The sequence below is a fragment of the Dipteris shenzhenensis genome, chromosome 18 (genome assembly GCF_047967505.1).
Source record: "Dipteris shenzhenensis isolate YYH24624 ecotype China chromosome 18, Dip_SZ_1.0, whole genome shotgun sequence".
Lineage (NCBI taxonomy): Eukaryota > Viridiplantae > Streptophyta > Polypodiopsida > Gleicheniales > Dipteridaceae > Dipteris > Dipteris shenzhenensis.
Window position 1 is genome coordinate 46,250,142 of NC_141613.1, and position 24,073 is coordinate 46,274,214.

General features: G+C 44.4%; 1 protein-coding gene across 3 annotated transcripts in view; it reads right to left on the reverse strand.

Annotated features, from left to right (window-relative positions):
• Positions 1–12,429: 12,429 nt before the first annotated feature.
• The window catches only part of LOC147891305 (E3 ubiquitin-protein ligase), a 35,448-nt gene continuing 23,804 nt past the window's right edge, over positions 12,430–24,073 (reverse strand). Inside the window, exons 4-7 of one of the 3 annotated variants that reach the window (XR_015542624.1) lie at positions 18,181–18,332; positions 17,911–17,969; positions 17,369–17,567; positions 12,702–12,854 (exon numbers count right to left, since the gene is read on the reverse strand). Coding sequence is in view for 2 of the 3 variants with exons in the window: in XM_087389773.1 (XP_087245899.1) it covers positions 12,824–12,854; positions 17,425–17,567; positions 17,911–17,969; positions 18,181–18,332 (385 nt within the window). In the remaining variant the exon portion in view is untranslated. Of the gene's footprint in view, positions 12,855–17,368; positions 17,568–17,910; positions 17,970–18,180; positions 18,333–24,073 lie in introns of all 3 variants that reach the window. The other 2 variants (XM_087389773.1, XM_087389774.1) reach the window with 2 other exon arrangements.

Below are 24,073 nucleotides of genomic sequence, written 5' to 3' on the forward strand. Positions count from 1 at the left end.
ATCCACGAGACCCACGACTCCCTAGATGGTTCCCCCTTGCCACATGTCATCATTTTAGCCTTTTTCACTTGGTGCACCATTTACCCCTCTCTTGGGGCATATTTAAACCTTTTTGCCCCTTGGCATTATTGCACATTTAGGGCAGCTTTCACAGCTACAGTAGAGTGTGTTTGGCTTCGACACTTACTTACAGATCTTGGTATTTGCCAGACATCCTCCACTATTGTCTACACTGACAGCCAGAATGCTTTGGCCATTGCGCATAACCCAATGTTTCATGCACGTACCAAGCATATTGAAGTTCACTATCATTATGTTCGGGAGCGGTTGTCAGCAGGAGACATAGAGTTGTCCTATCTTCCCACAGAGGACAACATCGCAGATATGTTTACAAAGGCACTTCCTCCTCCCAAGTTCGAAGTCTTCCGACAAGCTTTACACTTGGTTCCCTTTGTTACATGATCTGACATTCCTTGTACATTCATAGGTGGCTATATCCTTTTGGATGAACATGTGCCACCATGACCAGAAACTACCAGGTATTCTGAGACGTTTCCAGAGTACTTCAGCCGATCCCATGAAGGGGGGGTTGTAGGCCATCTTCTGGTGGTTCTAGTGATGCCCTATAGGCCATGGTATGTGCCTTGTAGGCATAAGTGTAGGCACTTATAGTGTTAGTGCCTACTAGGCCACATAGGACACTTAGTCCTATGTGACACCTAGGACACTTAGTCCTAGGTCTAGGTACAAGTACTTTGTACTTGTGTTTCTTCATTTTTTATCTAAGATTTGACGTGACTGCTCTATCGACTCGTCTTGTACCTGCACTCTCTCTCTCTCTTCGTTTCGTACCTTCAACTTCATCGTCAAAAAGGTCCTCTACTTGCTGTTCTGGCACAGGCAACTGCTCTAGAACTAGCTTTCAGCAAGTTCGGGGCAGCTTTACACAGTTCGGGGCAGCTTCACACAGTTAGGGGTACCCACGTGGCCTTGGCGACCTTAGTTCGGGACAAAAACAGTCCCCCAACTGAATCTCAACATCGTTCAGCAGCCCCCCATTCATCCATTCAACTGTACGAGCCTGTTCCAGCCGCCATTTCTGTTCAAACTACTGATAGAAGAGGCACCTATCAATCGAACCTCTTCTAGAACAGTCGCCTATGATCTATCTCCATTGACTCCCCTACCTACATCTGGTATCTATATCAAGTTCTGACAGAGATTTGTCAAAGAATTGCTCTCCAAAAGGATTCTCTGCTAGTTTACTGGTTTTTTTACAGTTTTTTCCCTGTCAAACCCTAATTTCCAGCAAGGAAATTAGGGCTTTTGACATTCAAGCCTTCCACTTGCCCCTCCAACACTTTGGGGCAAGCTTGGTAACTGAAATACTTCCATAAATTGTAGTTTTCAGTTACACTAAGTTTCAGCACTGTCACATTGTGCCACGTCATCAAATCAGGGGTTTTGGGGCTTTTGTATTTAAAGCTCAATTTCAGCTGGTAATTCTGTCCCTCTACCTAGCTATTTCAATTTCTAGTCTATTTGCTCTCTTCATCTTTGTATTTGAGCAAGAAAGGCCTCGTGTTGCCTCCTAGAATATTCTTTTCTTGGCTTACAGATATTTGGGACAGACAGCACTTTGCAGTTGAAAGCCTTGAGGCTTGTGGACAGTTTTGCACTTGTATTGGATATTGTCAGTCAGTGCTCTTTGCTTTGCATTTTTTGGCACTATGGCTGGCAACAATGGTGATTTGTTTGGTGTTCTCAATGAAGATGATAAGTTGGATGGCACCAACTATCCTATGTGGTCCTACCTTATGAAGCATGTTCTAGTTGCCAGAACTTCTGGAATATTGTTTCAGGTATTGATTTGAGGCCCGCCAATGCTCAAGTGGTTGCCCCTACTGCTGGCACTCCTCCAAGGGGCAATCCTCTTGACTCTTCCTCCTCTAGTACTCCTGTCACTACTCCTACTAAGGACCAAATCAAATGGGACTCCAGAGATGCAAATGCACACTCATGTATTGCTTTATCATGCAAGAGAATCATTATTCCACACATCCGATCATGCAAGACAGCAAAGGATGCTTGGAATAAGCTAGCTTCTCTTTATCAGGTTTGCAATGAGGCACAGGTTGCATATTTGAGAAGACAATTGCAGGAACTCAGCATGCCATATTTAACAAAGGTCAAGGACCTCATGGAGCAACTTGAAAATATTGATGAAGTGGTGCCTAATTCTCAGCTAGTTAGCACTACATTGAATGGACTGCCAGACACATATCAAGGGTTTGCTACAACCCTTAGACTTGTGGCCAGTGGAAATCCTGATCACTACTCATTTGATTAGTTAGTGACTTTGCTTTTGCAGGAAGAGCAAAGTCGTGCTAGTAGGCAAGCTACAATTCCTGATCATGCATTCGCTTCACAGCAGAAAGGAAAAGGTAAGACTTCCAAGCCCATGGGTAAGCCTAAATATGTGCCTAACAGTGGCAATTCCTCCAATGCATCCCAAAATGCAGTAGCTAAGTCAAAGAAGAAAAGATGCAACTATTGTCGCAAGCCAGGGCATGAAATTTCAGAATGCAAGAAGCGCATTGCTTCTGAGAAGAAGAAAGCAAGATTGAAAGTAAATGCCTCACATGCAATTGAATCCCACGAGCCAACAGATGCCTTACATGCACATGTTGTCCAAGATGAGTGGGCATGGGCTGTCCATTGTTCTTTTGATCCTTCTAAAGTTGATGCATTCTTCTCTGCTAATGATGCTCAATCTTGGTAGTTTGATAGCGGTGCTTCCAAGCACATAACCTCTCACAAAAAGTTGTTTCATTCCTTCGCTGATGCACCTCGAGGAGGGACTGTCACATGTGCCAATAATGCTTCCTATGCTGTAAAAGAAATTGGAGATGTGCAGCTCACATCCATATCAGACCATCCTATCACTTTGACTTATGTTCTTTTTGTGCTTGGAATTGACGTCAACTTGATTTCAATTTCAGCAATTGCCACTTCAGGTTTCAGAGTGATTTTTGATGGATACAAATGCCTAGTATATGATATTGGTGATGACAATGCCATAGTTCTCACTGGCACTTTGCAAAAGGAACTTTATCACCTTGATTATCACTCAGCTACACTTTCTATTGAAGCACATGCTATTTCAGATTCACAGCTTGCTGAAACTCATCTTTGGCATGAGAGAATGGGTCATCTAAATTATAGAGCTCTTGCCAAGTTACATTCACAGGGCATGGCAAATGATGTACCTCAAAATCACACAGTTTCCAAACATGTGTGTGAGGGTTGTCTTTTGGATAAGATGCATCGGTTTTCTATTCAAGAAGATTATCCAAAATTATCACAAAGGAAATTGCAGCTAGTGCACAGTGATGTCTGTGGCCCAATGAGGATAAATGCCATTGGAGGATACAAATATTTCATGACTCTAATTGATGACTTCACAAGATATTGCTGGGTATATGCTTTAAAAGCCAAATCTGAAGTGTTCTCATGCTTTCAGAGGTGGCTGAACGTGGTTGAAAATGAATCAAGATGGAAGCTTGTCACCCTCAACACAGATAGGGGGGAAGAGTATATGTCAAAGGAGTTTGATGCATTTTTGTCTTCACGGGGCATTGTTCACTCATGCACTACTCCTTATACTGTTCCTGAAAGAAAGAGCAGGTCCACTATGGAGATGGCCAGATGCATGCTTAAAGTCCTTGCCCAATAAATTTTGGCTTGATGCAGTGATGTGTGCCAACTATGTGCTGAATAGATCACCTACAAGGGCATTGAGGACTGTTACATCTTATGAAGCATGGAAAGGTAGGAAGCCTTCACTTTCACACATTAGAGTTTTTGGGTCTCTTGCATATGTACATGTACCATCTCAGCTGAGACATAAGCTTGATGATAAGGCAATCAAATGCATATTTATTGGTTACAGCCAGGAGAGCAGAGGGTATCAGTTGTACCAACCAAATACTGCGAAGATTATTGTCAGTAGAGATATAATCTTTGCTGAACATTCAGCTTCTCCTCTCGCAAACTGCAAAGCAAAGCCAGAAGTTGACATGTTTGATGCCTTCGACTCTTGGTTACCTCTTCTCCCCTCAAGAGGGAACTTTGACCAGCAACATCCCAATATTCATGATGCAGTGATTGAAGGAAGAGCTGTTAATAGACAGCAAAGGCAAGTTCCCAGATGGCTTCTTGACACATTGAGGGACAGCAAACAAGATCAACCTCTTGCTGCCCAGACAAGATCAAGGACTAGACAGATGCATGGTCTCTTTCTTGATTTTGCACTCCTTGCTACAGCTTGCAATGAAGAGCCTTTATGCCATAAAGATGCTTTTGACAGCAAAGAGTGGATGGATGCAATGAGAGCTGAGCTAAAATCTATTGCCAAAAATGACACATGGGAATTAGTAGATCTACCTCTTGGCAAGCATGCCATTGGTACCCGGTGGGTCTACAAATTAAAAAGGAAATCTAATGGCAGCATTGATCGACACAAAGCCCGTCTTGTTGCAAAAGGGTATGCCCAAAAACAAGACATTGACTTTGAGAAGACCTTTGCTCCCACTTCCATGAACTACTATCAGATGTGTCATTGCCATTGCAGCCCATCACCATTGGCAAGTGCACCAGCTTGACATCAAGACTGCCTTTCTTCATGGGGATCTGTAGGAAGAAGTTTATGTGACACAACCTCCTGGCTTTGAGGTTGTGGCTCTGAAAACAAGGTATGCCAGCTGAGAAAAGCCCTTTATGGTTTGAAGCAGGCACCCAGGGCCTGGTATGCTAAAATTCATGCACACTTACTGTTCCTTGGTTTTCAGAATAGCCCAACAGTGCCCACTCTTTATGGCCGTGGGAGTGGATCTGATTTATTAGTGCTGATTTTATATGTGGATAACATGCTGATCATTGGCCTTGATACTCAGCATATTGCAGCTTTCAAGACTGATTATTTGGGCATTCAGTTTGCTCATGTTGAGGGGGGTATTATGATGACACAATCCAAGTATATTGGACAGCTCCTTGATCGTTTTCAGTTTGAGGATTGCAAGACAATCTCTACTCCAATAGACCCTGGCTTCAAATTTTCAGCTCGTGATATCACTCTTTTTACCAGCAGGTGTTGGATGTCTCATTTACTTGTGCCACACCAGACATGACTTACAATATGCAGTATCCCAGCTCAGCTGGTTCATGCACATGCCCAATTCACAGCTTGGCAGGCAGTGAAGAGAGTCTTCAGAGATCTCATAGGCACTCCGGATTTGGCCCTCTTCTATGGTGATCAGGGTTCAATTACCATGCATGCTTACACGGATAGTGATTGGGCAGGTTGTTCCGACACCGACAACTATTTTTTGCTTGGCAGTTCATGTATATCTTGCTCAGCAAGAAGCAGCCAACAGTTGCCAAATCCAGCTGTGAGGCTGAGTACAGGGCAGCCTTCGCCTACAATAGAGTGTGTTTGCCTTCGACAGTTATTTGCGGATCTTGGTATCCGCCAGACATCCTCCACTATGGTCTACACTAACAGCAAGAGTGCTTTGGCTATTGCGCATAATCCAGTGTTTCATGCATGTACCAAGCACATTGAGGTTCACTATCATTATGTTCAAGAGCGGTTGTCAATAGGAGACATAGAGTTGTCCTCCCTTCCCACAAAGGACAACATAGTAGATATGTTTACAAAGGCACTTCCTCATCCCAAGTTTGAAGTCTATCGACAAGCTTCACACTTGGTTCCCTTTGTTACATGATCTAGCATACCTTGTACATTCATAGGTGGCTATATCCCTTGGGATGAACATGTGCCACCATGACCACAAAATACCAAGTATTGTAAGACGTTTCTAGAATACTTCAGCCCATACCATGGAGGCGGGTTTGTAGGCCATTATCTCCCGATCGTATTGATGCCCTCTGGGCCCTAGTATGTGCCATGTAGCTTTAGTTATTGGCACTTAGGTCACCTAGTACTTTTAGTGTCTTATGACACCTAGTACTAGTGGTACCACTAGGACACTCTGCCCTCGGGTTCCCTTTTATTGTACTTTGTACTTTCATTCTTTCATAGTTTATGTGAAGGCTTCCTTGCTCCACTCTTTGCATCCTTTCGCTTCCTTGAGCCTACAAAAGTGGCTGCTTTTCTAACTTTTGACAACTCAGTGAAATTCCCACCTGAGTAGGCTGCATCAAACTGCCATATAAACGTGACCGCTTCAGCCCATCTTGACTTCCATTAAAGGTGTCGAATTTCACAGCTGCACCACCCTCTTTATAATCCTTCTACTTCCCCCTGAGTGCAAGATTGTCATAGGCAGGTGGCTGTAAATACGGAGACTGCATAACATTACCCATATTAGGTGCACATTTTCCATTGCTCATGGTGGCAGGATTGACCATTCCTGATTTCATTGCATTCATTCCAGGCATACCAGAAAATCTTCCCATCTAGCAGTCTACATCTCTGGCTGCGTGCGAATGCTATCATACATCATATTCGTCATTCCTCCAACCATTTGACCCTAATAGCCCTAATGCCAGGCTGAAATCCAACAAGAAAAATTCCAAGTATTCCCATGCCTAGCTCATGCCGTCTGACCATAGCCTGGAATATTGAACCTCCCCAAAATAGCCTAAATGCATAGAAGATTGAGGGAAAGTCTGTTGTCTCGAATTGGAAAATGAAAAATTTTGGGAATTCCCACGAGTACCAAATGCAAAGCTTCATGCCAAGCTGCTACCATTTCTTTTTCTTTTTGGCCTTTAAAGGGGCGTTCATAAACTCTACAAAACGTGGATCTTGCATCAACTGTGCAAAAGCTTGCACAATTCCTTGCAACTATACCCTGCACTATGCATCAGCATTTTCATGTTCAACTTCATCCGCTTCTCAGTGGCATGCTCTGGAGCATACTGTTTCTCATCATTGCGCTCTTCTTCTTCTTTCGACCATGGCTTGTATTGAAAAGACTCAGAGTCGGCCTCCTGATCACTGCTATGTGTCATGTCTATGAAATTCTCTAGGCTCTAAATTAATTGCGGCAACTAGCATTTGCTGTTCTAGCCCAAACAAAACCACGAGCTCACCCCCTTGAAGAAGATGGTGATATCCCGGCAATGGAACCACTGAAACCGGCCTTCGGGAAATCCAAAGGGCAGTGAACAAATAACAACCAGCAAATACTTAACTTTCAGCCACTTAGAAAATATCCACGACACAGAAAATATCCACGACACACAACACAATTCCAAAGCCAATATTGAGGAGCTAGATTGCCCTTGTCCGCACCAGACACCATACTGGCCTTAAATTTAGCGCCCCTTTCTGTATTTCTTTATCTTTTATTCAGAAGGCATCAAAAATACAATAAAAGCACTCCCATGCATCTGACCAAAAACAGCCAACTGAGTAATCTATTCGCAGGCACTTCCGTCCTACTATGCAAACAGTTCCAGTTTCAAAAAGGCATCCCAGTCAAGCGCAACATTCCATAGCGACCTTTCTTCCATATCTAGCTAATGAGCTGGCAGCTCCAAAGGAGTCCTGGTAGGAGAGAAAATCAGCCAAGTCTGTCCTGGCAGGACAACGGCCAGCAAAACAGCCAACCCTAGCTGTTCCTGGCTTACAGAAAGGTCTGCAGTAGCAAGGCAAGAGACTCTAAAGGTTCTGAGACAACTGATCCGAGGGCCCTAGAAACCTTGGAGCAGCAGCATGCAAAAGGAAAATTGATTTGGAGCAATTCCCAAGCAGCTTGGCAGTCGAAATCAGCAGCAACAGCCCTGGAAGAGGTGAAAAACAGCAAAAAATGATGTCCTTATGGTACCCCTTAGGGCCCTGGCAGTCCAATCCTAAAAGACGATTTGAATTTGGTAGTAGTCTGGCACCCTGGAAGGCTGGAACACTGATTTCATCTAGTTCTGAGAGCCCGGAGCAGCTCAAACAAGTGCGAAGTCTAACAATGCTCAGTCAGAGACCATGAAGTGGACCTCGAAACAGTGAAATCAGATCTGGCAGCCCTGGAAGGCCTCTGCCAGGTGCAACTCGGAAAATTCTTCCTCCTGGAAGCAAAAACAAATTTCTTGGGAGCTCCAAACAGCTTGAGCCTTGGAGAGGGACGAATTTGGTAGGCGCCTAGCCTGGAAAGTTCTGGGAAAGGCGCGATTCAAATCTAGAGCTTTGGGAAGGCGTGGATAGCAAACATGCAGCAAAACAGAGATTATCTGGTTAGGCCTTCTACTCTGGGAAAGCTGGACGTCAATTGGCTTGGTCCCCACTCAACCTGATCCTGGAATAGCTGCCTTTACTTGCCCTGCAAGTCACCTGTGCCACATGTGGCCTCCAAGCCCAATCTAGCCAAAGGGGATTTTACCCCTCTCTAACCTTCAGATCCTTGCCTTGGGCCATGGAATTAATTGCATTGGAGTGTCCTTTGAACAGTTTTAATCAGTTTGAGGCTAGGGCAATCACCGTAAATTCCTAAAGCTTAGAAGTTTACATCCCAGTGACAACCTCTCACCTTAGAGAATCCTCGAATATTTTAAAGGATCTAAAGCCAACAATATACAACGGGGAAGCACAAGAAAGAAACAAGGATGCTATAAACACGTTCTTGCAAAAGCGGAAAGACTTCCATCGACTCAAGCATACCCCTTTTGAAAATCAAGTCGTCGAAACCAGCCTTTCCCTTGGAAACAAAGCGTATAAATGGTGGATGTCACATGCACCCCTGCACTTGGGTGCATTGTCACATACCAGCATCATCATCAAGTGCTTAGTAGATCCCTTTATAGGTGATTTTGTCATATGCCGTGACCCCTTTGTGAGACCTAGTCCACAGACCCTCAGGCACTGGCTATGTAGCCTCAATTCAGTCCTTGTTCACTGGTACCCACTGGAGAACTCAAAGTAGGCTAGTGCGTGTCCTTCTTAGTTAGGGTAGGCGCTATCCCATGTTAGGAGCCCCTAAGGGCAACACGATTGAGTGCAGAAGAGGCGGGTAGAGGCGCCATTTATAGGAAGCCTCAGCCTCCATTAGATATGCTCAATGCCCCACCCTCCTGGTAACCACCAGTGGTCCAAGGTGCTCAAGTTCTAAGGCTCCCATATGAGGAGAAGCCATGTGTGAGCCCGGGACACTGGATGGATCCTGACTTGCATGTCAGATGAGGTCTATCAATGAGACCGTTGATGGTAGAAAGGTGATTGTGTGGGAGCCCCTTATTCTTGCTGGGGCCCGGGCGCCAACTGGCCCCCAGTTGAGGGGTCCCAAGGGGACCAGCGGCCCCCTTGGTAGGGGTTCAAGGACGGGTGTCCCCGAGGCAACGGTATAGGAAATATTCCTTGAATATTCCTTGGACAACTAGTCGGTTCCATCGACTAGGTTGACCAGTCGGCTTCACCGACTAGGTTGACTAGTCGGTTCCACCAACTACGTTGATTTGACTACCGTCCTCATAGCTATAAAGAGGCAACCTCCCCAGTCCATTGCACCAGATCAGATCTTCCAGCTAGTAGCTTTTCACCTAGTATCTGTCTAGATCACCATCTAAGCTCCCCTGTGGGAGCGCACGGGTGGACAGAGCCATCATCTGTATGACATCAGTATTGAAGGAAACTTTTGATCATCTCCAATTTGCTGTGTACTCTCTATTCTTTGTTCAGTTTTTGTTCCACTGCGCCGTGTAATTTAACACCCTCTAGGTCAACCATTAGGGCTGGCCTTTGCTGGCCCTACCAGCCAGTCAACCGACCTGGCAGGTCCGCCATTTGGCTGGCCAAGTCGGGCTGGCTAGAGCCCTATATAAGGTGGCTTTGGCCCCCCTTCAGCTCCATTCAATTGCCAGCCTTCAGCCCTTGCTCTAGCCTTGTGCCGTGCCCCTTCTACTCCAAAGACCTGCAGCCAAAGAAACAGCCATAACAAATCACGATTTCAAACAGGGTTCCACGCTGCACAAAGTTCAAGTTTGGAAAGCAAGGGGGGTTGAAGTTTGAGCAGTTCTTTCAGCAACTCTTTTCAGTTCATCTCTCAGCTCTCATCTTTCAACTTCCACTCAGCTCCTCGCAGATTCTCAGCTCCATCTAGGTCCAGGAAGATCTCCATGAAGGGTAATTAACTTTTCCTTAAATTGAATTACATGATTCCTACATCCAATAATTACAAAAGGGCTCTTGAGCAAAAAACCACTCCATCCCAATCAAAATATCTACCCTATCTAATCTAATAACATGGAACGACAGCTCCTCTAAGTCCGTCCTGAATTTTCCACTCAAAGATCAGGATCCATCTCTTCCCAAGATTCTGAGCTCCATGTGCGAGATGAACCACGTAGTGGTGGTTACTCGGAATTGTTGGAATGCTAAGCTTATGTACAATAGAAGCGTCAACAAAATTGTGAGTACTTCCGTCATCAAAAAGAACGCGAACTTATACAATGTAGGGGTGTCATAGGTGTCTTAAGTCTAGAACTACTCTTAGTGTACCAAGGGTACCACATGTCCCAACTATCCCAAGGTTAGAATATGAGACCATAGATTAATGTGGCCTCCATAACACTAGCTCGATATATCCAAATGTGGACATAACAACCTTGCCACGCGGCAGTTGAGCACCTATTGTACTCCCACTTGCTATGCATCCACGTGGCAGCGTTGTATAGACTGCTTGATTGTATTGCCAACTTGTTCTGTGCAAATCTAGCCTGTGTCGCCGATGCCAACTGCCATACAAGCCTACATCATCTATGTTGACTATCCTGCTGCTGTGGGCTGAAGGGATGCAAAAGGGCAAGACCCACTTCTTGGCAAATTGGATGTCTCAGATTTCCGACAGATAGCCACCAATTAGCATTTACAATGATCTTCTTGATGCCCCGTTATTCCTTATTGATTTAATACCCAAACGGGTAGAGGAAATTGGTCATTTCTTGGCCAATGGGTTTCCAAAAGATAAAGCCCTTAACAAGAAAAAGGTAGGAAAAATTATCGAAGATGCAGCCCCATACCAATTGATGGCCGGACATCTATACGAAATGGCAAAGGATGGTATTATGCATCGATGTGTGTGTCCGAGAGGATGTGTTCCTAGATGTATTCAAAGAAGCACATTCTAGAATAGTAGGTGGTCAAATCACAACCAACACTGGCACGTAGGCATCCATCCCATTGGCTGCACATGCCCACACCTCCAAGTAAGTTTCCATATCGACTTTCCAAGTCTATGGAAGGGGAGTTAGAACAACAGTTGTCTCAGTTACTGCATACAGGGTTCACCATACCGTCTTCAACACCATTTGCGGCTCCCATACTTTTTGAACAGAAAAAGGATAAGTCAACAGGATTATGTGTTGACTATAGGGCACTCAACAAACAATTCAAGTAGCTTTCCGGAAGAGGTTTTCATCACTCCTCACCATGATGATTCCTCCATCTCTCGAAGCCAATAAGCCGACCAAAACCATGGCCGAGATTACAGAGTTAGTCAAAGACCGGCTAGCCAAAGTACAAGCAACATACACATGCCAGGCAAACAAGTCTCGTTGAGATGTCACATTCAAGGAAGATGAATGAGCTTACTTACGAATTATCAAGCAAAGGTTAAAGCAGGTGGGCAAGTGATCATAGTTGCAATGAAACACTTTTTTTTATTTTTCCAAATCTTGACAAACGTTTCGGTTTTAAAAACACATTTTTTGGAGGGTGTTTTTAGTGGCAAATGTATTAGTTAGCTAGGAGGGTTAGGGATAGTTTTCCTTCTTAGGCTTTTCCCTGTAGCACAAACACGCACACTTTTTTGTGGAGGAGGGGGGAGACCGCCATCTCTAAACATCAAAGAATATCATTATATGACAAGAAGGCAAGGTAATCCAAATCCTGCAGAATCATAAAATGATTGCCCTAAAATGCCCGAAAGGACTGATACTTAGCCAGAGAGAGATTTCCATAAAGACCCCATGGTTACGGACTTTCCATAAGGTCCATAATGCCCAATAATGAACCCAATTAAAAAGATCATATCCTTGCCTTTCAAGAAGAAAAACCAAACAACTAGAAGTGCTTGCCAAAGGAAACACTCATAACAATTGGTAGCACTGCTTAGGTTCCCACTTTCGTAATCCAAAGTTGAGGTTGAATACAGCCATGGATGGATCTATCACTAATCTATGTTGTGTTCATGACCCTTGACATTTGCACGGAGCTTGTTAAGCCCTGTTTTAGTCTAATGTAATTTCATCATGTCCCCTAAACATATAGGAAGCCAGTTGGCATCACCTTTGATAATAAAGGGCCTCGAACATGATTTAAGAAGCGAGTCAAAAAGAAACAAGACAGAACCCATGAAGAAGAAGAAGATTCCAGCGAAAAAGATACATGCATCCACATATTCACATACATGCTGCAAAGTTGTGCTACATGCTAAATTTCATAAAGCTTTGCAAATCAAGAGCATACATACTTTGTCATAATAGGCGACAGAGCTAGCCACAATTCCGATGAAAACTCAAATGTTTACATAAAATGGAGAAAGGAGCCATGATAAAAAGATGTACTCACCCAAGAGAGAGAGAGAGAGAGACAGAGAGTGAGAGAGAGAGATGTGTGCTCGCATTAACCAATGTATCTCATGAAGAGAAGGTGGACCAATGTAATGACGGATACAGCTCACCCACTATTGTTCCTTCCTTTTCAGCAGGCCTTTGTGGGAAGATCCACCATCATTACGTGATTGCAACAATGGGCATACATTTTTCCTCTTTTTCTTTTTCTTCTTTTTCTTTGTTGTCTCCACAACTTTTACTTCATTGAGCCCCCTAGCTTCAGTCTCCTAAAAAAAAATTGGCAAGAGATTACAAATGCATACACATAGAAATCTTCAAAAGACTTCATCTACAAAAAGAGTCAAAGTGAAAACCCCACGTCAATCCTTGAGATGAAATGAAGCGGACTCAAGGCAATACAATCTTTACATAACATCAAACTTTGTCAGAAAAGAATTTCATACAACCAAATGCTTAAGATTATTGGGATGGACTATCATTAACTAAAGAGAAAATGCAATCCTCAAAATAAGATCCCAATATAGCAACAGATAAGCATGATTCAAAGATAATAAAGAAAAAACTAGCACAATAATGAGTTGCAAATGTTGATGCTTCATGAGAGAATTTTGTAATCTTAGTTAAGCAACTTGAATCATTCATGACAATATTTACACACTTCTATGAATCGTTTGGGACACCGCATACTTATGTTCATAGAAAAGTCAACATGGTCATGACATGAGACAAACATACCTTCTCAACAAACCTCTCCCAAGCACTCAAAACAGACACCTTTTCCTTGCAAAATTTTGACCAAGGGAAATGATATAGCTTTCAAACAGCCAATCAGACACTGATACAACCAAAGGACTTTTAGTAGGCTCATCCATTCTCAAAAACACCTTAAAAAGTTGAGACATACTAAATGGTAGTGTGCCATAAGAGATCTTTTGACTACTTAAAGAACTGCAACTTTCAAGACAAAGCCTCCAAGGCTTCCTATAGGGATCTATGTTTATTCTAATCTACTCTCAAGGAACTACATGCCGCAAACATAATTTGACTCAAAAGAGATCTATAGCCCGTTCTATAATTTCAAGGGTTAGACCAAGTAGAGACATATTTTCCTTGGTACTAACAGACAAGCGCCTCAAGAAAATTTGTAGTTCTTTCAGCATACCCTCCAAAGTAATTTGGGATAGTATGTCAACCAATGAAAAGATTTACATCCAACCACTAGCAAAGACGATGAGAATTCGTCTCTAGAGTGGAGATGCCGAATTCCTCCAATGCTTTTAGCATCTCCTAAGCGTTAGGCAACATGATGAAATATGCACGTGGCTCTATCATGCTAGCTGACCTAGTAGTGCAAGGAAAAGGTGCAATTTTGGTTAGCCACAAAAAATATGTTGCACCCATGTAGCCATAATTTGATCAGCTCTCTTGCTTACTATTTTGAGAATGTATCCAAGATGGCTTCATTCAAACACTAGGGTACATAAACATTCACATCTCACTTTGAGTAAGAGAGCCATGGACCAACTTTGGACATGAGGTTGTGGCCAAACAACACCACCAACACTTGATCGTATGAACTCTATGCAACATGTATGAGGTGGAAACACAGGAGCATGTAATGATGAGATAGCCCAGGTGCTATGAGATTCAAGGCCCCACAATGCAATATCACGAAGTCAAGCTACCTCATGTTTGCCCACACAACGGAGCAAGGGACCGCATCAACAAATCTCTGACATGTTAGAGACTCCATTACTTCTGCGGGACCCTGATTAAGCATGTATGCTCAACTCACTCATGGCTCATATACAATGGATCTCCATACACATTCACAGTGAATTTTGTTTTCACCATTGATTATAATATACAGCATATTCTTCAGGGTGCTAGACACCTCTACTTCTACCAAAAATTCTCGTAATGTAGCTCAAAATTTTGGTCTCATAGGCCCTTTCGTCCTTTTGCAGACATCATATATCTTCCACATGTCAAATAGTATAGGCAATATTTGTTAGACGTGTGCACCGTAAGCATGCGCAAAGAGCCAACCCTAGCCGATCCTACCACTCCCTTTACTTACTTCCTCTACATACTTCCAATATGACTTTGACCTTTCTCTACATCATATACACGGTAACGACATGACCACTTCTCTAGAGGACACATAAACAGCTCATAAATGAGGCCAACACTTAACTCCTCACTTATTCTATCCATATAGATGCACAACACTCATCTCCTTACAAAGTCAAATTGATGGAGAAACCAATCAAGGGATCTTTCAGAAATAGATAATATGATTATGAGTTCAAGAACCTCCAGCAATGCTAGCACTCCAAGACCAAGCAAAGGCACCCCGATGAGGGACAGACATACAGAGACTATCGACACTTGACAAGACATAAGAAACAATAGCTTCTCCCCTATAAGCTAGAGCAAACAATGGAAGCTCAAAAATGAAGGTGAGAGGAGAAAAAACCGGCCTGTTCCAGAGAAACCCAACTCACTGCCTAGGGGATCTCTGGTACTGGGGCTAACAGCCAGGTGGGGGGGCTATACAACCAACGAATCCCTCGCGGAGTGAAAATGCAAAAACCTCCTACAGGCCAAGCCTTGCAGAAACGAGCACACCTCGCGACAGTCGCCCTAGAGCTTGGGGTCCCACGTTCCCAGGTGGAGCGGAGGATGTAGATGATATCCTGCCCGATGGCGACCAAGGTAATCGAGGGTGCAACCGGATGCTCACCGATCACCAAACTGCAGCAAGCAACCCAAATGTTCCACGCAATGATACTGGCTACTACCTCCCATACGCTGTCCTCCGAAAGAGGAGAAGAAACCGAGCTATCACGAGGGACCGCCTCATGGAGCTCAATCCTCTGAATGCTCTGATCCTATATCCGGTAAGCTAGGAAGATCTCATCAATCTTAAACATGTGTCCTCCCTCAGTCAACCAGGCTACCATCCCCAAAGTGTAGTCTCTCTAAAGACTCTGCATACAGGTCATGATCCTGAGGGCTCCAACAATCCAGATCCTTGCTACGATACGACAGCTCCAGAGGTAGTGCAAGATCGTCTCCAGAAAACCAAGGGATATAGCAACCTATGACTGTACACAGTACAACAGATCAAGTCACAAAAGGTACTGAGTTTAAAGCTTGCCGAAAAGCTTCCTTCATAAAAAGATTGCCAAGTTGTCTTCAGTGGGAACATAAGACAATTGAATATCACCTGCTAATAATCTCTCTCTGACATAGTAATAGTGAACCTCAATATGCTTTGTACGAGCATGGAAAACAAGATTCCGTGCAACAGCCAAAGCACTCTGACTATCAATGAAGATAACAGTAGGAGCAATCTGACATGCATAAAGATCTGCAAGTAACTTCCAAAGCCAAACACACTCCACTACAGCTGTAAAAGCTACTCTATACTCAACTTCACAACTACTAGTAGCAAATGTACTCTGCTTCTTGCTGAACCAAGAAATGCATAAAGTACCAAGCATGAAACAGTTGCCACTATGTGACACATGGGTGTCCAAACAGCAAGCCCAATCACTATCAGTGAATCCATGTATAACAAGTAAAGAATCAGCCTCATAAAGAAGGCCCAAATCCTAAGTGCCTTGGAGATACCTAAAGACACACTTCACAGTATGCCAATGGTGCGTAGAGGGGCTGTGCATATATCTACTCAATTGTGAGACAGCATACTGTAACAGGTCTCGTATGGCATAAGTAAATCAAACAACCAACTGCCTGCTGGATAGAGAGTGGCATCACATGCACCGCTACCATCCTCAAAAGAGAAGTGAAAACTAGGCTCTAATGTGTGGATACGGCTTGCAATCCTCAAACTGGAAACGCTGCAAAAGCTGTCCAATATACTTGGATTGTGACATCAAAATGCCCCCCTCACTGCTAGCAAATTGGATGCCACATATAGTAATGCAAAAGACCAAGATTAGACATAGCAAATATCTTCTACAAGTCAAGCTTAAAAGCTGCAATTTGCTCAGCATGTGTCCCAGTCACAAGCATGTCATCCACATAGAGCACTAAAATCAGAAAATCTGTCCTACTCTTGCGGATGTAAAGAGTAGCCTCTATGGGACTTTTCTGAAAGCCAAGTGTGAGCAAATGAGTATGTATCCTGGAATACCAAGCCCGAGGTGCCTGCTTCAATCCATATGAAGGAAAAGCTGCCTTTATATCAAGCTGATATACCTCCCAATGAAAGTGGGCAGCAAAGGCAATAACAATGCGAATAGTTATGACCCTGGAAGTCCTCAAAGTCAATGCCTTGCTGCTGAGCATATCCCTTAGCAACAAGACGGGCCTTGTAACGGTCCACTGAGCCATCAGCTTTCCGTTTAATTTTATAAACCCACTTAGTTCCAATAGCATGCTTGCCAAGAGGCAAGTCACATAACTCCAAGTGTTATCATCACAATACAAGTTGACTAACTTGGCTCTCTGGACAGAGCATTGTCTAGCATTCCAAATACTGAGACAAAATCGCATGCCACATGGAAAGAGAGAATGGGAATCCCATGCCAGCCAACAGTTCCAAGGATCCAGCAGGATTGCAGTCATTCATTGCTTAACGTTGCTGCCTTCTGAGGATGATAGGCCAAACCATTCCAGTCAAAACGCTTGTTGATGTTTTTGCCTCTCTTATGATCCAACAAGAGGATGTGATAGGAATCCTCTTGCCAGTTTTTATCAATATCAACAAGTGTCAAAGTGAGCAAAAACATTCAAAAATAGAAAATACCTGAAGTCAAAGTGACGCACACAAAACAGGGTAGTTGATTAATGCTATTGATTTACCAAAGTCCAGATTGTAACAATTGATTCACCCAGGGTCTTACTAAGGACGTGCGCACAGAAAAGGAAAAATGTTTATGTACAACATTTATCCTGTAGTCCCATGTCATACAAGGCACAGGTCTGATTATAATCCTGCAAGAAACCTGGCAACAGAAGGAGTTGGATTGAAGTTTGAGAACAAATAGAGGATATGATGTAAGGCAAGTCTTATCATTCAAGCTTTCCCTGTTGAATACACGTGTGAGGCTAGCATTAACTTCAAGAGCTACCAACCTGATTATGATGATAGCAACTCCATTCTCAAAACTATGGCCTTCAAAAAGAGCAGCGTCATGCATTTAATCTTTGGATGATTGATGCAAACTAGCATCATCATCAACAGACATTTATGCATTAAGGTGCATCTGTATCCATCCCTCCTAAATCTCATGCTTCCAGCACTGCCACCCCCAATCAATAGCAGAAATCATGAAAACAACCAAGTACCTCATTGGAATCTGAAAAGGTCTCCACATGCCGCACTTTCAAAGCATTTGAAGAGAGCCCTGAAAATTCCTTTTCTAGATCAGCTTAAAAACATAAAAGATCGCTTTGGGCCAAAAACCAGTGATCTAGTGCATGCTGCAAGCTACAGGAGTTCCATATTAAAAGTTGTCCTTATAATTCACCAAGGAGTATGTAGTTTTAAAAAACCATAAATTTACAATATCGTTCGTACTCTAAAAAAACAGGAATGTTTTTAAGACAGAATAGTACCACGCAATGTAGCTTTGCAATTCTCCACTGCTGCCTCCACAAGAATAGGATCCAAGTTTGCAGGGCCAGATGATTTGTCAAGCTTTCTTTGTAAAAACTTGGCCAAGGCAGCTGCCTTGTTGGTGGCAAGAGGCCCGCTAGGATGGGCAACCCTTCAACCAGTCTCCAGAAAACAAATCACTTTTACTAACGGTTAAAAAGTTGATGCCTATATACCACAATTTGCAGTGACATGTTTCCAATAGAGGAAAATATTTGAAGCAAAGCAACATCAAGGCACAATATTTTAAGAAATTCAATCCAGAAGGCAAGGTTGTGGCAGTCAAGTGGACAGTTGAACCTACACCATTGGGATTTCCTATCAAAGCATTTCAGCTGGCCCAATTAAACAATAAAAAATGCAGTTCAGCCTCCATTATATATCTTTGTAAGACTTGAATACACACAACATAGGGGGTAAAGGCAAAGGAGGAAACCTTTGAAGGATCCACAAAAAAGGAGCAAAATCAGATACATAACTGCTAAAAATGCAGTATTTTTTGTCTCAATAATAACGAAGTAGCAGGATCCCTGTGAATTTACATTTATTCTAAAATCCTTCAAGTACATTCAGTGCTTCATAAGATCTACAATCAGAACAAATATAAAACACACAAACAAATGCAAAGCATGGATTTGATTGATTGTAGTGTTATGCGAGCAGATTCATATGTGAATATGTATGTACTCACGCAGGTATGTTTACAAGCATGTGCATATGTATGTAGGTAGGTAAACAGTCATATGTGCATATGTATGTAGGTAGGTAAACAGTCGTGTGTGCATGCAAATATGCAAAATACTACATACAGAGCCATAGTTGCGATGAAATGTGTTTTTCTATTCTTTGAGATGTTCCCAAACGTTTGGGAATAGACACCACACTTTTATGCAAGAAAGGCCAATTTTCTGTTAAAAACTTATATGACATATCTATGCCATATAGTATATTTCACGCTTCAAATTTTAACTCCTTACACCTTTATTCTCCAGCAGACAAGCAACAGGTGCAGCATGCAGTCTAATCACTTCAGGACAAGGCAGTTATGGGTAGAATAGTGGCCTCACTCCCACAAGGAGACAAGTGAGAGACTAGATAGAGGCGATCTTGACACGAAAGAGGCGTCTTCCTCAACCAGTTGAGCTCTCCTGCTACCGCCTTGAGACTTGTGGAGCAGAACCCCATCCTCCTTGACCCGCATTTGGTGTAACTTTTCCCTTGGTACCATGGCTTCACAGTGGAGACATGGACATGACACACCACGTTCCCCGATTCTTGGTGATGCTCCGCTTCCCGAGGCTTCCAAAGGAATACAGAGCCATCCTTCCCTCCATTGGTAGAGCGTTTCGCATGGTGCTGAAGTCCCCGCCAGATTCAACAACCTCAGTGGTAGCAAACGACAGGGTCCCCAGGTTTAGATTGGTGGTTGAGGCGAAAGCGCAAACAACGAGCTAGACGCAAGAAAAGAGAGGGGCCACCCACAGAGGAACAGCAGTAGCATGCTCTGGTTGGAGCCCCGTCCCCCCCAGCAGTAGAGGGACCACGGAGCAGCAAGGGGATCCTCCAATAGTGGAGGTACAATAACCACAATAACCCTTGCGTCAGCAACGTGCCTCAGGAACTCCTAACATTGCGATGGTAGAAGCTGCAAAGGGTAGCCGGGCAGCGGCCGAGGAGAAGGGGACCCAGAGCTCACGTGTTCTTGATCAGCAGGGAGGGCCTCAGACTGCCACTATTCCCTCCTGCCCCCCTCCCCCTCATCCCGAGCTACCCCCTCCCCCTCCTCCGCCCCTCGCCACTCCTGCAATGGTCATCCTCACCACCCGCCCCCCTACCCCCAATTCTTGCCTCTCCCCCCTCCCTCCATCCGGGCCTCCCCCTCGATAGCAGCTTCTTCAGCCCTCCCACCACCACCCTATCAGTCCTGCCTCGGCTCCCTTGCTAGTAGGAAAGGGCATGACTGCATCCCAGCAACCTGTCCCCCTCCCTTCTCAACCATCCTTTTTTAGGGGATTCAGAGGGAAGGGGCTCGTCCTCCCGATCAGCAGCTCCCTAATTTCAGCCTAGGCGCCTTCTTCCAAGAGACTTTTCGAGATTGGGGCCCTAGAACTACCTGGAGACCCCGGACTCCTACCCTCTACCACTGGAGGTGACACTCACGATCTAGTTTGGCGATTCCAGTGCACCTCCACAAGGTTGAAGAAATGGACCCCAAGGGTATTTGATGCTATGATGGGGGATCAGATCTCACGCATGATGGACGAGTGGATGGGTCCACTAGGACTTAATGTTTGGCACGTCATGGTGCTGAAGTGAACGTCCAATTGAGCTTAATGCGGGAGAAGCTTATCTATGGTTTGACAGTAGGGGTTATCAGATTGCTGCCTGAGGCAAGGGTTGATCCGACACATTATTGCTCCAGAAGTGTGCTAAGATGTTCAGAGTGGACGTCTCCTTCATGTTGCAGTGGGCGTGAAAGATTGGCATAGAGCCGGTGTCCACCCCGGTATGCCGTCGCACGGACACGGACTACTCGCCCTCCAAACCCCCCTTAAAGTCACAAAAGGCAGTTTTTAGGGAATAGGCACCACTCACACAGACGAGCCTTGTTTCCTGTTTCCCCGTCCTCATGAGTTGGACCATAATGAGTTGGAACGTACACGGGCTCCATGACCATGCACGTAGTTAGCCGTAGTACCTAATCCTTTGGCAAGAGTTGCAGAGGGCAGTGGTAGGGTGAGCAATGGACTTCCTTTTGATACAAGACCACATGTTCTCAACATCAGATACCATCTCTTCCCGAGATAGGCCTACAAGTGTGGTCTCCTACCGTGGGATGGAGTGAAGACGTCTGCATCTCGGTCTCCTAGGCAATGGCCCCAAAGGTCTACGATCAGGGTGAGCTTATCGCAGGGCTGGCAGTTTGGATGGAAGTCAGCATGGGAGAGTTCAGGATCAAGATCTTGAACATGTATGCCCTGGCATGCAGACAGCACCGTCCGGCCTTTTGGAGGAGACTGACGGAGTGTTTGCCAAATGTCGACTCCTGGATCGTTGGAGGAGACTTCAACAACGTGGAGTTCGGGGAGGACAAGCAGGGGGGTGCCTCCTTCTCCGAGATGCTAGCTTCAGAGAGGAAAACGTGGAAGCAATTCATCTTCACGATCAATGGTAGAGACCCGTGGAGAGAGCCAGAGTTCAGTAGGATACCTTCAACCTCCGTTTCTCATTCGGCCAGAGGAGACATGATGGACTGCTTGAGAGACTGGATTGCTTCTACGTTGGGGACTGGGCACTCCACAAAGGCGGCTCTACAAGGATTCTAGCAAACACTATGATGTCACACCACTCTCCAGCAGTCCTCTACCTAGAGCAGCCCCGTCAGAGTCTTTTCCAAAAGGGCATCTGCATTCCAAAGGACCTCCTACAGATGAGGAGATTCAGCAGGTTATGGCAGAGATTTGGCAGCAGTCAAAGTCAACACCTCACGAGGGCTGGGCTTCGTGAGTGGTAGATGCGATTAAGAGGAGCGATGAGGAGTCTACATTCCAAAGGACCTCCTGCAGGATGAGGAGATTCAGCAGGTTATGGCAGATATTTGGCAGCAGTCAGAGTTAGCATGAGGGCTAAGGCTTCGTGGGTGGCAGATGCGATTCATAGGAGTAGTGAGGAGTTGCAGTCTCACGCACTTAGACAAAGGAGGGCTCTTCAGGAGCACGAGCATGCACTGCGATGAGACCTCGCCTCCATTGAGAGGCTCAAGGAGCAGGACCCAAGACCCCAATTGCTTAATGACAAATATGAGAGCGCGCGCCTTGAGCTCCACGACATGGAGGTTCGGAGGGCTAAGTTCTCCTAGCACTCCACCCAAGCCCGTTGGGTGCAGCACGGGGACAGGATGATGAAGCAGTTCTTTCATACCACTGAACCTCGATCAGCAGGCACGCAGTTGCAACGTTTACGAGATCCGCAGGGCATTACGCACACAGATCCACGTGAGATTCTAGAGCTGACCACAATTTTCTACAGCCAGCTCTTTCAAGCGAAGAGGATGACTCCAACCTCCCTTGTGGCCCGTGACATAGTTTGGGACCACGTTAATATTTCCTTAAGAGGAGTGGGGCTTGCAATTGGCTGCTATGGGTCTGCCAATCTTGATTCAATTTGGGTTGAACTTTCATCCTGCGCATCATGGTTTTGGACATGGCAATTTACCCACTAGTCAAAAGCGTCCTATGATACTTCACGATGACCTTGATGAGGATTTTGTGGAAACCAAAATCCAAGAATTGGAAGTCTTGAAGAAGATCCCATGATTTTAGCATCTTTTTGAGGGCCCACACTTGTCTAAACCAATGATGGTGCCTAAGGAAGTAAGCCAGCGCCACTCCCCCAGTCTAGTATCTTCTCGTTACCGGCACAATTCATGAAAAGAAGATCTAAGTCCCATAGAAACGGAGTAAGAAGCCAGCCCCGACCAGCAGCTTCTTCTTCTTCTTCTTCTTCTTCTTCTTCTCTTTCTTTATCTAAAGAACCTTCCCGTCATCGAAGAAAAAAAAGATCCAGATCTAGAAGCAAAGACTTCAAAGAAGTTGCTAGTTCACCACTTTTGATGGAAAGTATGGAGCTAGTGAAAAAGCTTTGTAATTTATCTCCTAGTTTGATATAGCTTTCAAAACAAGACCCTACCGAGAGAAGTCAAAGTTGAAGATTGTTAGTCTACATCTTACAAACAACGCCAACGCTTGGTGGGGAGCTCTTTTGGTCGCAGATGAAGCACCAGAGAAGTGGAAGTTTTCAAGAAACAGCTCTATGAGCAATTATTGGCTAAAAATTTCTTCGATGATGTCCACATAGCTTGGAAAAGCGTGATAGCTTCAAACATTGTCGAGGCTTATACTCAAAAGTTTTGGACAACTTATCTCTAGATCACTCCCAAAAAGACTAAGCTTCATAAGTATAGGGCTGGCTTACATCCTAGTATCCGTGGCCAAGCAAGTGTTGAACCCAAGACAAAACATTGAGACTTGATGCATTCAGCCTCACTGGTTGAGCAGATGAAAGAAGATTTGCTGTGGATAGTACGAGCATTAAAAGGCAAGGATGGTGACTCCATTAGAAGCAATATGGTACCAACACAAAGTTGAAAGAAGTTTCAGCCCCAGAAGCCGAGGGGTTCAACAAAGCCCTTCAAAGGAAAATCAAGGTTCACTCCAGAACAGCTCGAGACCTTCCGGAAGTGCTTCCATTGTGGAAAACAAGGGCATATGACTGCCCAGTGCCCCAAAAGCCTTCGGGTCTGAGGGAGCCTAAAGAACTGCCAAAGACGTTGGAGTTCGCGATGTTCTGGGAAGAGTGGCTGACCCCAGGCCAAAGAGCTTGGCCTTTAACGGGAAAAGTAAGAGACCAGAATGTGCCAATTTTATTTGATCCACGTGCAACAAATAACTTCATCTCACATGATCTCACCTTGCAGCTGGGGATCAAGACAAGAACTCGAGCAATCTCTTGATACCCAATAGATTTTTAGGGAGAACCAATATCAGTGACTACACTCATTGGCAAGATCAAGATCCAAATGCAAGATTATGTGGATCACAAAGTTTTCTTTGTGTCACCTTTGGGCCAATTCTATGTAGTTTTGGGAATGCCTTGGTTCCATAGAAAAGAAGTTCATCTTGTAATGCCAAATTTTCAAGCATAGGGATAAGGAGCATCGGATTGTTGCCAAAGGGAGGGGAGAGACCATTCCAGTTGTATCAAGTGTATTTGCTGGAAAAGTATTAAAAAGTTGTATTTCTGCTTACATGATTTTTGTTAGAGAAAAGGAGATAAATCATAAGCTGAATTTAG